Source organism: Corvus brachyrhynchos, unplaced genomic scaffold, assembly GCF_000691975.1.
Source record: "Corvus brachyrhynchos isolate BGI_N302 unplaced genomic scaffold, ASM69197v1 scaffold101, whole genome shotgun sequence".
In the NCBI taxonomy this organism is placed as follows: Eukaryota; Metazoa; Chordata; class Aves; order Passeriformes; family Corvidae; genus Corvus; species Corvus brachyrhynchos.
Window position 1 is genome coordinate 8,514,589 of NW_008237239.1, and position 14,657 is coordinate 8,529,245.

General features: G+C 37.1%; 1 protein-coding gene across 10 annotated transcripts in view; it reads right to left on the minus strand.

Moving 5' to 3' along the window:
* The window catches only part of PTBP2 (polypyrimidine tract binding protein 2), a 45,013-nt gene extending 31,776 nt beyond the window's left edge, over positions 1-13,237 (minus strand). For 9 of the 10 annotated variants that reach the window (XM_017729857.1, XM_008630253.2, XM_008630254.2 and 6 more), the window contains exons 1-2: positions 13,166-13,237; positions 721-796 (exon numbers count right to left, since the gene is read on the minus strand). In XM_017729857.1, the coding sequence (XP_017585346.1) occupies positions 721-742 (22 nt within the window). In that variant the 5' untranslated portion in view covers positions 743-796; positions 13,166-13,237. The remainder of the gene's footprint in view (positions 1-720; positions 797-13,165) is intronic. The other variant, XM_017729855.1, reaches the window with a different exon arrangement.
* Positions 13,238-14,657: the final 1,420 nt, after the last annotated feature.

Below are 14,657 nucleotides of genomic sequence, written 5' to 3' on the forward strand. Positions count from 1 at the left end.
AAAATAAATGGTATGGTAGAAAAAGAAAACAGAAAAAAGAGAAAAAGGAAGACTTCTGAAATGAGCCTTCCAAGGGAGCTCAATGCACATTCAACATACAGAAGCATCAACTGCAATAGATGGTGTTTTAGTGTGTGCCAATTCACGAAAAACTTTTCTTTCTATCTAGCATCACTAGAAAACTGATTCCAGCACAGCCACGCTCACTTTGCACTGATATTCTGAGATTCTACCACTGCAACCTCAAACTGAAGGAAGAAAAGTGAAGCTTCCTGCTTTAGCAGTGAACCAGAACTCTGCCTTCCTGAATCCACACTACATTATGAAACTGGCACAGTGTTCTTTCCTATAATGCCCAGGCTTGCAGATGTCCATGTGTAAAAAAGTTGATGCCACACAGGAGTTAAGCTGTTTACCTTCGCTTGGCAGTTGAGATCCCTTACTTTAAAGGCAGCTGTACAAGACAACTGTACGTTTTCATCCCATCACCCACCAACAATTTAGTGCGCAGACATCTGAAAGTTGCCTATTTTTTAATGGGATTATTCTTCTCAGACACTCAAGGTTTGTAGGAAATACAAAGTCACTATATTCTAATACAAGCCAGCAGTTTATCCCCCTATAGCACAACGGATTCTTGTTTCGGTGTTCTCCCCTTGTAAACAGGAAATGAGTCCAAGTATAAATTATAGATTTCTCCTTTGAAAGGGCATCACTTACCAGTAACTACCATGCTGCTCATGTTAGAGTTCGGGCTACTGAGTACACTGCCTGAAAGAAGTTCGTCAGATCCTCTCTAAAAAGAAAGAGACAGTAAGAGATTTTTTTCCTCTATTTTGTGATTTTTAAAGATGATACTTCCTCTTTTCAGATAAGTGCAACAACTTGAAATCTAAGTAAAGCGGTATATTTACATGGCAATCTGAAATGAGAGCAGCTTAAGCACAGTTGTTTAACCCACCACTGAAATGAAGCCATCTCTGGGTACAGTGAGAACTGCTGAACAATAATTTTGTCCAGCATTTCAAATTAAAATATAATTAAATATATTTATTCTACTTCAGTAACATTTAAATTAAGTTTTAATATTTTAATAGACATATATAAAACTATTATATCTAGCTGAAACTACAAGGGAAATCTATGCAAGTAGAAATATGGAGTTTAGCTCAATCTTAACACCCCTATTTAAAAAAAAAAAGATTTAATGTTCACAGGAAATAATCAGTTTTAGTTTTGGGGACATCCATTTCTTCTGCAAAACACAATTTAGGGCAGGGAATTACATCTTCATTGTAATTCTTAAACCATGACAAATATCAATTAATGAATGACTTAAAAGTGGGCTGCAAAAATCAGAGGAGGGTTTATATTGAAAACATACAAGATGACCCTTTCCACAAATTGTTTGTAGGACGGGCATTTGACGCAGCTGAAGAAACGCTTCTTTTATCTTGTTCTTTCTTTTTTTCTTTTATGGCCCAACCCCCCTCACCCTCAAGATTTCATCTCTCAAAAAGCCTACAAAATCTTTATGTGATTTTTCAATAAACAAAATATTTTAAACATCCTTTGAATATTATATTTAATTTCTTATAGGTTCTTTCCCACTTCAGAAGTATTTCCGCAGCACCCTTAAGACTAATCCAGGTCACTGATCACTGCTAAAATGGTAATGATGAAAAAAAACAGTTGCTACTCATCCTTATAAAAATAAATGGGTTTAATTCTGTTGTGGACACTACAAGAGAATCAAGAATAGTTAATGAATATGTTTTACAGGGCACCTCAATAGTTCATAACAAATTAATCTGAGACTATTACCCTTATAGACAGCACAGTTGCAAGACTTACAAAAATCAAACCTCTACCTTTTTATCATACTGCACTATATCTGTGTCCACACAGGGAATAGTACATTAAAGTTTGTATATGTGTATGCACACATAGAGCCATTAAAATTTACTTGGTTTTCAACATCAGCTCTGAAGAATTTCTTTACAGTTTATTGAATGCTCTAAACTTGTAAGGGTACATAGCAAGAAACAAAGCTGTGCCTATCAAATCAGCAACAGAGCTCCTTTAAAATTGCCCCATGCCTAATACCAAGATTAGGTAGGACCATGAGAAGGACCATGTCTTGTCCTTTTCAGTGTAAGGATGCATTTCTAATCAGATTTAACTAAGAAAAAATTTAGCTAGATAGAACTGAAAAACAACATAGACAAGTTATAGAAACTCTGTTATTCTAACTACATTGCTTTCTACTATAATACGCAAGTACTCAGTGTAAGTTGAAATAGAAACATTCTTTCTCTTTCATGTTTTATTTTTTCTAACAATAATACACAAGGGAAGAACACTGCAAAGTTGCAGATTACTAGCAGCATTATGTTACTCAGTGGCAAGCGCAGTTTCTCCTGCTTGCAGCTACCCATCTAGCTTTGCCTGGGAGCCCGTCTGCAGCCTGGCCAGCTCAGCTGAATAGGCAGAAGTAGCAGCAGACACTGAATCTGTTCATAGTCTGGCTGATTAGGATCATTCAGCAGCCTTTTTTTCCCCCTTAGTATGACAAGCATCAATTTGCAATGGTACAGTAGTTACTACATAAACAGCTGAAGAAACCCCAGTACCAAATGAATGCTCTTCCCAAAACCTGTAGAAACTTTACAATTCTGAAATATCTCAAATTTGAGTTGCCTTCAGCTTCAGAAAGTTACTTACAACAGCAACTGCTGAATGAAAGACTGCAAGAATGATTACATAAACTTCTGGTTCCTAGTAAATCAGGCTTTCAAAAAAGCTGTTAATTTCTTAATCCACAGCAGAAAAATCCAAAAGAAGCACAAATTACTCAAAAGAGTGGATATTCAGTTCCTGTATTTGTGTTTCATGAACAGTTCTCTCTTCATTTTCAAACATATCATTTTACATTTCATTAACACCTTCATAGTCAGTAACAAGATTTTGTCACTGCACTTGAAAGTTTTAACATTGTTGCTTCAGAAGGAAAACTAAACGTGAATTTCTTACACTGGCCTGCAGCATAAATTCTACACTTGTCTTATCTGCATAAATTAGTGTTCAAAAGTCTGATTCACAGATGTACACGTTCATACATGGAATATTCTTCCAATTACCCCATGAAATCAGAAATGTATAGCAAACTTCTCCTAACTCACTCCCATACACATTTCCCAAGCTTTTGGTCAAAGATAAAGATACCTCTTATTGTGTGAGTAATGATCCTATTGGATACACATGGTTATTTTTCCTAATTGGTTCTTAAGCAGCCTGGACCCTTCTGTACTTCATTTCAGTATGTAACTTTAAAACCAGCTATGCAGCAAAAAACATGATGGACTTGGACACAGAGTGGTTAAATTACAAAATCAAAACCAGTACCTGCCTGGTTATTGTGATTTACTTCAAAAGGGCTATCTGAAGATCTTGATTGTCTAGTAAAGCAATTTCATATAAGCACCTCAAGTAAGCCAATGTGTGCTGTTAAGACTGGCACCACCGTGTGACACAATCCCTCCTGAATTACATAGACATAAATACTTATTTTACTTACATTTATTCAGCAGAGATAAGGCTTTATTCGATTTGTGGTTTAGGGTGCTTGGTTTTGGTTTTATGTGCATCTTCTTTTAGAGAGTGCTAAGCCAAAAAGGACTGACATCTTTCTCCAAGAGCAAAGCTTTCCATCACTCTGCTATGTCATACATGAATTTCAAAATCATAACCAATTTTCCAAGCATCTTGAATATTTAATTAGTCTCAAGCACAGAAGTTCTGCTAGTTGAATGGTACAAAACAAACCTTTGAACTAAATTAGGTAATTGTATTGATTGTTTCAGAGCTAAGGAAACCAAACTCAGATCTTCGAGTTTCACAGAGAATCAGACTCAAGAAAGGAAGATCCCAGAGCAATGTTCACTTAACTCTTTTTCCCTGTCTGTGCAAATTGCTGTGTTCTAAAGAATCAAAGCAAGTTTGAGATGGCATAACAATATTGAAGATCACAAATATAGAGATGGCAAAAACATTCACATCTAAGTTAAAATAATAAACAAATAAAAAAACCACCACAATGATTATATTTCACCATAAACTGCAAAGGGAAGTTACTGCAATAGCAACACAGTAGAGACTAATTGAATACCCATTTTAGCATGAGGCTAGGAGATTATTAAGAACAAAGTAAGTACAAACTGCTATTATAGTATAAATAGGTCATCTTCTAACATGCAGAAGTTTTCAATGCCGTATTTCTATTCCTACCAGTGTCTTAATTACACTTAATCTACATTCATCTTCCACAAAACCTGACAACTACTCAGATCAGATATCTAGACCATTTCTTTATGAAATCAGCATCTGGCAAAATACAAGTACACAAAATAAACAAGGGAATTGCCAAGCTAACATCTTGCAGTGAGTGAACCCAGAATTTGTCACAGAATCAATACCGCCCTTTCACTGAAGCCCATGTTATCACCCCCCATGACCCCAAGAGAGCATTTCCATGCATGGTGGGAAAACATCATGTTTAATGCATGGCTTCAATCAGTGGATTTAGGTAAAACTGACACGTAGGACCACTTTCAAAAAAGACAAAAAATATGACAACTCAGACTTTTAGTGCATATCTAAGTGAAAATTCAAAATTATACATACAAAAATTGTTTTATATACTGTAAATTAAAGACAGCACTTTGATATTTCAGCTAATTCCCCATAGTGAACAGTTATTTCATATACTGTCACTCCTGCAATTTACAAAGTCAATTATACAAAGAGAAAGAAGAAGCCCCTAGCTCAGCAAAATGATGTCCTAAATCCTTGCTTTAAGTTACAGCTAACTCAAAATCCCTCACCACACAAGTTGCATTTACATAGCAGAATTTCAGATTTCTTTTCCCCACATAAAAGACTACTATAAAGCTTCATGCTATCACAGGTTGTATTATGCAGCTATGTAATTTCAGGAAGTCATTACAGTCATACTATCCTTCCAGGCTAATCAAAAATATACTATTTAGAAGCCTTTGCCAACTATTTTCCTCACGTTCCAGATCGGGCTTTAAATACTTCACACATTCCCCAGATTTTATTACATCTAAAGTACTACCAGAGAGTAACAGCTTTGGCTTGAGAGTTACCAAAAGGTTTACTCTTTTATGCATCAAAATACTTTCTGACAACTATTTAAATCAGAGACACATCAGCTTTTTTCCTAATAATTCAGGGCTGTGGAGACTCTGATCAGAAGTTATGACTATACCTAACCTAACAGTGTATTACAGAGAGCTTACTGGAAGCATGTGTAGAAGCAGTACTATATTCCTAGAAATAGTAAACAAGTGACAGAATTGCACTTTGTATCATCTAAAATAATTTCTTAAATTCCCACTAGAAAATATAAAGACGACATTCAAAGATATTGAAAAATACACTTTCTTACAAATACTGTCATTGGTGGTATTTATATTTGCTGGTATTACAAATCTCTCTCAAAGATGCTTCTGCCCTCCCCATTTCCTTCTCTCCTCCTTTCCCCCCAAATGAAAGATAAGTAGGAGAACTTTAGCTGCACTGCACATTTACCACAGTCATTCTCAGCCTACAGGCATGAATTTCCCAAGGGGTATGACAAGCCAGGAGACAGATCTCATGATTTAAGGAAATCCAACAGCATTGTAAAACACTTTATTTCTAACAACATCTGGGAACAATTTAAAAGAAAGAGCCAGAAACCTGATGGTTTGGGAGAGGAATAAGCACATGACAATTTCAACCCAGACATTAAAACATTCCCCTCTAACAGTTACACATTGTAAACACACTGCTTCGATATCTGAAGTAACTTTGGGGACTGGATGTTTGAAACAATAGAACAAGACACTTTAAACTCCCAAACACAGCCTTTATAAACTTTGTTCAGTTTCCATGTGATGGATCAGAATTCAAAGGATGCTTTATTTTTAACATGATAAATTTTTATATGAAACACTACATAAATATACCCTCACATAATCTTTTGTGACGAAAAAACACTTGATCTGCCTTATGCTCTGATTACACACACAACTGTCAAAACACATAAGCCAAACTACCCTAAGGAATTTGTTACACCTCTCATACATATAGGATCACAGAAGACCTATAAGGTTTCTGTGGAAAAAGAAACCTAATTTCAGGACAGGACAAGCTAAGTCTACATATACAACAGAAACTCCATGCAGGTTCTTAAGTATTTTACAAAGTGTACAGTTTAACTATACACATGTTATCACTTCATTAGAACCTCACATGCAAGGAGTACACCTATTTGAATTTTTTTTAAGAATACACTATTTAACTATATTGGCATGAAATCTTATCAGTTAGGGTGGTGAACTCCATGGGTGCTTAATAACTTACTTGTAACATCACTTGCTTTTCATTCAGTATTAACTGTATACAATATGACCTTTACATACTTACTCTCTCTATACATTCTTTTTTACCCTACTTCAATTATTTTCATATTCTCCTCAGCCAAGGATATATTGTTTGTATAGCCTAACAACTAACTTGCCATTTTAACACTCTCAATTTTTCGGTAAGAAAGGAGCTAGGAGAAAATTAATAAAACATTAATAAAAACACACAAGTTTTGTAGAAATTGAGAGAGAGCAATCAAGGGAATTTGAAAAGTCTTCCAGATTAACAAAACCCAATGTCCCTGAAAAATCTCCAGGTTCCCAAAACACAGTGTTGAAAAGAAACAAATTTCTCAAAGCACCAGAAGATCAAGACGGACTATTAAACCAAAAAGCCAAAGAGTAAAGAATCAAATTTCAATTTACACCATGTCACACAGTCTCATTTGGAAACTTCCAAATTTCAATTGTAATGAAAGACTGCAGGCAAGAATCTCTTCTAATATAAGTCAATGCTTCAAACACCCAAGAGAAGTAAACTAACAAGACAACTTATTCCAACATTTCAGACTTTCGATTCCACTTTTACCAGGAAAGAAAGTACTACTCTCAAACAGCTGTACATTACTGGTAGTAAATTAGAGTAGGTGAGAACAACTCACTAGAGCTACCACCTGGATGTGTCCTCTGCCTTCCCAAGAACCATGGCACCTTCAGTAGCAATTTCTACACCTCAAAATGTCATCTACATGGAAGGTATTTTCTACTCCGTTATCCCCTATTTTTCACTAATAAATTAAAAGTGGTAATGCTGTTTTGTCTATAACTCAATACTCGTGTTACCCATTCACAGAAAAACTGATTTTATGAAAAGCCAAACATGGCTACATGTACTTGCAGCTATAAAAAATACCCAAACCCCTAAATCCAACATCACAGTCCCATTAACAGCTTGTGAAACCACAACCTCATTTGAATCAACTACCACCAAAAGCAAGAATCCTACCTTCTCCCTGACCTTAGCAACTTGTTCATATTCTGTCCTTCGTAACTGTGTAAAGTTACAAGTACTTATGCAATCACAATGCTTTGGTACAAACCTGAGTAAAAAGATGCAGCTTGCTGTTGTGTCAGCTCAGCTTTATCCTGGTTAAGTTCACAAGAGAGGTTTGTGAATTGGCTACCTAAACATCTGTTGCACAAGTATTACAGTGACAGAAAAAAGGAATGCAACTTGATTCGCTTGTGAAAACATGGCCCAAAGCTCTAGGAAATGGGAAAGGTATTTTCATGCTGGTATTAGTGCATGTTTTCAGAGGTGGTGCAGGTGATTGCATTTCTCTTTGTACAACTCCTCAATTAAGATGCAAACTTAAGTGTTCTGCTACAAATGAAAACTAGGTGATTTTCAGTTAGTGAAAGATATCAAAACATATCAAGTAAGTATACTAGAGCTTCCTTACACTGTTGCATACTTACTACAGAGAACAAACTAATTTTCAATGCACTTCCTTTCTTTCCATTTTCAGCTTTCCTTACTTTTTCCACATATATTAAAGTGGCAGAAAGAGCATTACAAAAAACCCCGAAGGCACAAAGAAAAAAAGAACTGGAATCAGCTCTTCTGAGAATAAATATGAAAGCCATTTCAAACAGAGTCAATTTATAGAAGTTACTGTTATCAGATATCTCTACTGTTAACAGACAGCTTTCATTGTAAGAAGCTATTTTCTGTCACTATGGACATGTTCCCCATACCACTTCTGAAAAGACAAATTCAGATGCCAGTTCTAAACTTTTGAACATGGTCAGACTTCAGTCTTACTTGACTGCTATAATGTTACACACATTTTTTTTTCCTGTTTACTGCTGCTATCACTACTAAGTATTATTGAATACAAAGGTTGTCTAAAAACATTATCATAGCAAACACAAGATTAAAACACATCCAATTCACAAACAACCCATTTTTCTCATATCACTGCATCTTTGTCTCATCTACTAGCAATCTACTAATGATTACCCTATGCAAGGGTAGCTCAAAACTCCAATTCTAACATTTTAAGTGAAACAGACCATAACATGGGCATTTGCCTGTATGAATAAATCAATTTTTTATCCTACCACTCCCTTCTTTTTAAGTAGCCAAAATTACAAGTGAAGGCAAAAAATTTCAGAGAGAAAAAAACCGATAGCAACAGGCTTCTGAAATAAGTTTAGACTAAATTTTACAAGTCGAAAAATTTATCATCTGACAACTTGCTAGAATCTAACTTTTCAATCCCATTTTCATTATACAGTATACAGTTGAAACAAAAAGTCGCAGCATATCTACAGTATCTCCTTGTTTCCACCATGAAGAAATTCTCAGTTATTACTAGCAAAAAGGGTTCAGAGTTCTGTAATTTTGGAAGAGAAGGCTACTCCTCAGAATCTGAGTTAAAAAACCAAAGTGCTTCAAGAGTATTTACACAATGCTACTTTGTGCTCTCTCCCCCTTCTCCATCAGTTCCTCTCTATCAGATTTTAGCTACTGCCCTTCCCCCATACTACTATATTCCTGCATGTTAAGTTTCAGCATCAGGAAAAAGGAGGACTTAGTGATACTTTACTGTTTGCAAAACTTAGAAAGTACTAGGACAGTGTTTCTTAGCATCTTCTACCCATCCCAAACAAAACCAACTAAATACACACCACCAATTCTCTCAAGTGCACTGCAAAGGCTGAAGCCCTGACTTTGGGGTGAAGAAGGCCATCTCCACATCTTTAAACATTACAAAACTGTGTTTATAGGAATGAGTTTTTCCCTCCTGGCTATAACTAGGGCTGTCCACACTTGGCAGCTGAAACTTGGTTTTTGGCCAGTGTCCAAAACACTGTCAGGAAGGTCAAAAATGTCCCAAATGCTGTGTACCAAATAATGCATCCAAGAAGAAATGGCTGGTTCTTTTCTCCTGTTAGATAGAACACCTCAGCCATTGTGAAACATGCAATGCAGATACACAAAATGAGTCACTCAATTGTTCAGGCCCCATTTACTGCACAGCTACCCATCCCTTCCAGGAGAAAGATCATCCATTAGACTGAAGTGGCAGACACTGAAATACAATAGGAGACATCAGCCTCAATATGCACCCAAAGTTCACCTAAGTTATTCCCTAAAAGATTCTTTTAATTACTCCAGAGGAAAGATACATTATATACTTCATGCACTCAACGGCTGAAAAAGGCTCTATCACACCAAGTGCCAAATCAGTTATCAAGATTAAAGCATTGTAATTGTAAAGAGAGCACAAGAGAGCAATTCACAGTACAGTTATTAGATGCTGATGCTCAAAAATATATAACCAGAGAGTAACTAAGGACCTGATGTAATAAGAACAGAGCAGCTGTAATGTACTTTTTTAAAAAGAAAAAGCAAACATTTTATATGATATGACAATTTTTTGAAGCCACACATAAAGGAATCTATAAAATGTATAAATTTCTTCAAGGAACTAAAATGTTTTAAAAACTGATGAACTGTGTAAATACTATCAGCTCTCTTCTCAGCTCCTCAGCTCTCTTCTATTCAAGTATACTTTACACAAACTGCTTATATATAACACAAGTTCACAAATTAGCATCAGACAGAGAGCTAAGGCTCACTCTTTTTTGCATTTTGCAAAATGTAATGTAAGGGGTGAACTGTGTGCAGTGACATTTCCCTGCCTCCATGAATTCTAGGTAAGCAAAACAAGACATTACAGACCAAATCAAGTATGATTTATTTCATATGTACTTACAAGATGACTGGGTTGTGACATGTTCTAATGCTTTCAGAAATTAAAGCACACTGCTGCTCTGACAGATTTGAGCTAGGAAGCGTGTTCCCACTGCATATTTTGAGTCACACAAATCCCCACATTTACTTTATGTAAACCAAGTTTTCAAGTTGTATTTGTCATTTTTTCCACCTCCATTTTAAGTTTTATGTTTTGTATCGGTTTCTGGTGTTAATTTCTGGTGACTCAACATGTAAATAGAATTAAGACTGAACATCAGATGAACAAAAATGTTTTAAATCAAATCAAGTGTACAGTACAAATAAATGGTAACAGTTTCAAATGTATCCCTCATTTGTAGATAACTCAGATTATAAAACTGTTAATAAAACATTATAAGGAAGCAGTCCTTATACTTTTTACTTGCCTTGACCACATGCAGTCCCCAAAGCTAAAAAGCCCTCCTTTAATTGAAAGACAATACCCAGACTACAGTAGTTAACTTCTCTTACTCTTTTATGAATGGGTTTAAAAACATAACTACCACGTTCACTTTTCTGTTTAAGAGAACAACCTGCCAGACAACAGTTAATATAACTTTCAAATTTGTATTGACATGACTAATGATGATAAAATAAAGCTGATTTTCCAAACAGAAGAGTCATATGTCACAGTCCATTTCTCCAAGTATAATTGAGTATATCACAAACATGTTTTGCAGGTGATTAGCATATACACTGTAAATGAAAAATCTCAGAAAGCAATGAGTAAAAAAATTATTCTGCATAAGGTGATTTCTCACATGTAAATCCCTGCCCACATCCAATGACTATCCAGTCACAATAAAAGCAGGGTTGGAAGAATAATGCTAATGCAAGTCCTTGGATTCAAAACTGACTCCCTACACATTCCCACGGCACCCCATGAAAAAGATGACAGGCAAGGGAAGGCCAGATGATTCATCCCAGTTGTTCACATACACTTGATAGGCAAAGCATTCCTCAACTTTAACACATCAGTCCATCAAAAGCAATGAATAGTCACCAGAGAACATAAGGACAAACATGTCCTTTTGTTTCACATATCCTTCCACAAAACATAAATGAAGCTGGCACACTGTATACCTCAATTAGACAGAAATCCCATTTTCCATTCTTACTAGTATCTTGAGATAATTACAGAAGCTCCAGAATATAATCCAGTTATTCCTCCCATATTTAACAGCCTTCTTCAGGATACCATCATCCTTATTTATCTGAGCTACTTCCACACACAGATTGTTTTCTTTTAAAAACCAGCCAGCAAGTCCGTTTTACATGGCAAAGAGCATAACTTTTTGATACTTCTGAGCCTTTCATTGTATTTAGTTTAACCACTGCCTCCAATACTTATCTTGCCTTCTTTTTTATATTCATAATATAACTTCTACAATCAACAGAAAGAAGGAGTTATGTCATCTGAAGCATCTCTCTTTCATTGTCTGGCTAGTATCTTAAAATTTGGTTCCAAAACTGCACTATCCACTTAGGACATATTTCATAACACTGAAATTCTCCTAGACTGAAGTTGCTCACAGTAAAGGCTGAAAGGGATACTGAATCCATTTACTTCTCCTGAAGTGAGAAATGTCAGAATTTAAGATCCAAGTAATACATGGTCTACCTGAAACTACTTCTTTGCTAGACATGACTACGGGCAATTTATGATTTTATTTTTTTTGCCCCAAAGCTGTGTATGTGGAGTAGTCTGCTGCTGAAAGACATGGAACATCCTCAGGTATTCCTCCAAACTACTAAATACATCGCTAAGTTTTAATGAGTAAACACTTTGTCCTCCCAGGCAACAGAAAAATAATCATGTCAGTTCGTATTTCTATTGTGATTAGGTCCCACAGAAGTACTTTAATAACTACACTTTACTCACGATTTAGAGAATGATTTTAAGCTTGTCTCCAATACTGCAAGAACATCTGGAGCCAGATGGGTCCAAAATCTATGTAACTGACTTCTTATAGCTCTTCCTAGAAGCAAGCTTACCCAGAAACATTATATAGGTACATCTGACAGAACAGCTGCTGTATCTACAGGCTGGCTGTATTACGTAAGAACTAGTCCAAATCCAGCAGGACCAATACTGAATCTGAGCAACTGGGCCTTACTAGACAAAGCTGGGCTTAGCAAGCAGTTAACACAGATCAGCTTCAGGTGAAAAGGCAGGTACGTAGCACAAGCTACAACGTCCCTGAACAAATGTGAAGAGTTAACTGTATGCACTACAAAACCTGTGTTTCTACCACTGAAATAGAATTGCTCTCATGCATTCTTTGAGGTTCTCTTGTCCCATATATCTTTGCATAAACATTATTTCTCACTCTGCTACTACGTAGTACTGATCTAATTCCTGTGACAGATTTGAATAAAAAAAGCAAAATGAATAGTAAATTAACAGCTATTTGGAAGCCCTTTGCTTGTTATAAAAATATGATAAATTCTTAACTGAACTTCAGAAATAAAAAGTACAGCAAAGCAAACACCTTCTTTTGTGTCTACCTAACAAATTCTAGCTCCCATTTTTTGTGTCCAATTACAGATAGTCACTTCTTTTTTAACTTCAGTGAGAACTGTTTTGAAAAATGGAGGGGGAGGGACAGAAAAAGGCATGACTTCTACAGTTCCCATGCAACAATGTGAGAGTGTTGTTTCGGAAAAAATATGCAAAATCAAGTTTTAAAACAAGAGGCTGACACCACTACATTAATCGAGAAGCACTGTTTACAGTTCAGTGCCTAGAAAAGTCTTTTGTGTAGAGCCTCCAATTTACCCCTAGAGATTTTTGTTTATAAAGCATATACGGCTGACAAGATATCAGCTCACAATGACCAGCTAAAATATTCCAACATGCAATTACTGACGCTCAAAGTAGTTAATTTTGTATCAGCACTCTGCCCCCTTATTTAAGTGTAAATCCTACCTTCACACCAACTGCAACATCAGTGACAATGCTGTAAAAAAAGAAAAAAACAAGAACAGAAGTCAATCAATTTATCCTCACAAACCCAACTTTTCAGTGTATTCAAATGACAAAACAGTGAGGAAACAAACAGGCAACAACCACCCTGAGCAAGAAACTATGTTCAAATAACGTGCAGGACTGAAATACAAAAGAAACTTTAAAAAGCCACAGGGCTCCCATAGCTTATAGGCCTTTCCAAAGAGTACAAAGTTTCAAGTAAATGTTACTCCAGTGCAGCGCTGCAAGGAAATTATTTAGGAAACTCGGGTTTCTGGACTACGTGAGATTATAGGGTGAGAACAGAGTAATTTAAAAGTAAGTACAGAACTTCTCACACACCTCTATTAACTAAACAGCTAGTTCAGCAACATAGCCTGACCTACTCTTTGAACAGCACAGAGCAATGGAACCGGTTTTGTTTTTTTGTTAATTAGCTTGGAAAAAAAAAACCCCAACGCATTGGCAGCTACACCTATACGAAATTTAAAGAGGTACACCTATGCAAAATGCTGCAACAGGTATGTCTAGGTAAATCTTTTTCTTAGAGGTTGTGACATCATCACTCACAGTGTATACCACAATCCTAAAAGAAACCTTAGTCCACACACACACACACAAAAACCCCCAACAATATGAGAGAGCATTCCACAATGTAGTACTCATTACTGACAAGAGTTCTCAGACAGGATTTGTAACTCCTACCATTATAATCACAACCATAAAAAGCCTTTGGAACTCTCACAGTTGAAAGGTTATATGCTTAAAGCATACCAAAGAGATGGTTTTTCTGTTTGAAGCAAAGTAAACAACCTAATAAGAGATTTGGAAGCTGAAGGTTGCTGTATTTACACTGATGAAGGCTACAGCCAGCAGCCCCATTTTCCAGGTCCAAAAAAAAGCAGGCCTGCGTGCAGTGCCTGCCCATCCCAGCCCTCGCTGTCCCACACGGCCGACTCCTTCCAACCTTCCCTTCTTTGGTTTTTACAGCCAGTCCACTGCATATACAAAGGCATCTTTCCACCTGGGGAGGGGGGAAAGCCGAAGGGCTTATTAGGCAGTTCTGAAAACAAAAGATCTCGACATCTGGCTCCTGCTGGCATCGCTCCTCCCCTCCAGCCAGCTCCAAAACAAACCCGAGCCCTGCAGCGCGCCCCTCCTCACCCCCGGCCGGGGGAGAGATGCCAAAGGCGAGGGGGAAGGAGGGAGGGAGAGGCTCTGGGGGGGACGGATGAGGGTAGATGGCGTTGCTTCTCTACATCGAGACGCGGCGTCTCGGGCACTAGACCTAAGTAGGGGGCGGCCCAAAGCCCTCCGCGATTTGAACGGGAGACCCTACAGAAGGGCCCACGTTACGGAGAGACTGAGCCCCCTCCTGCCCCGCTCCCAGGTTGTGCGGGGCCTCAAGCTTCAGCTGTCCCGCGGCGGGAAGCTCACCGCTCCCCACACCCTC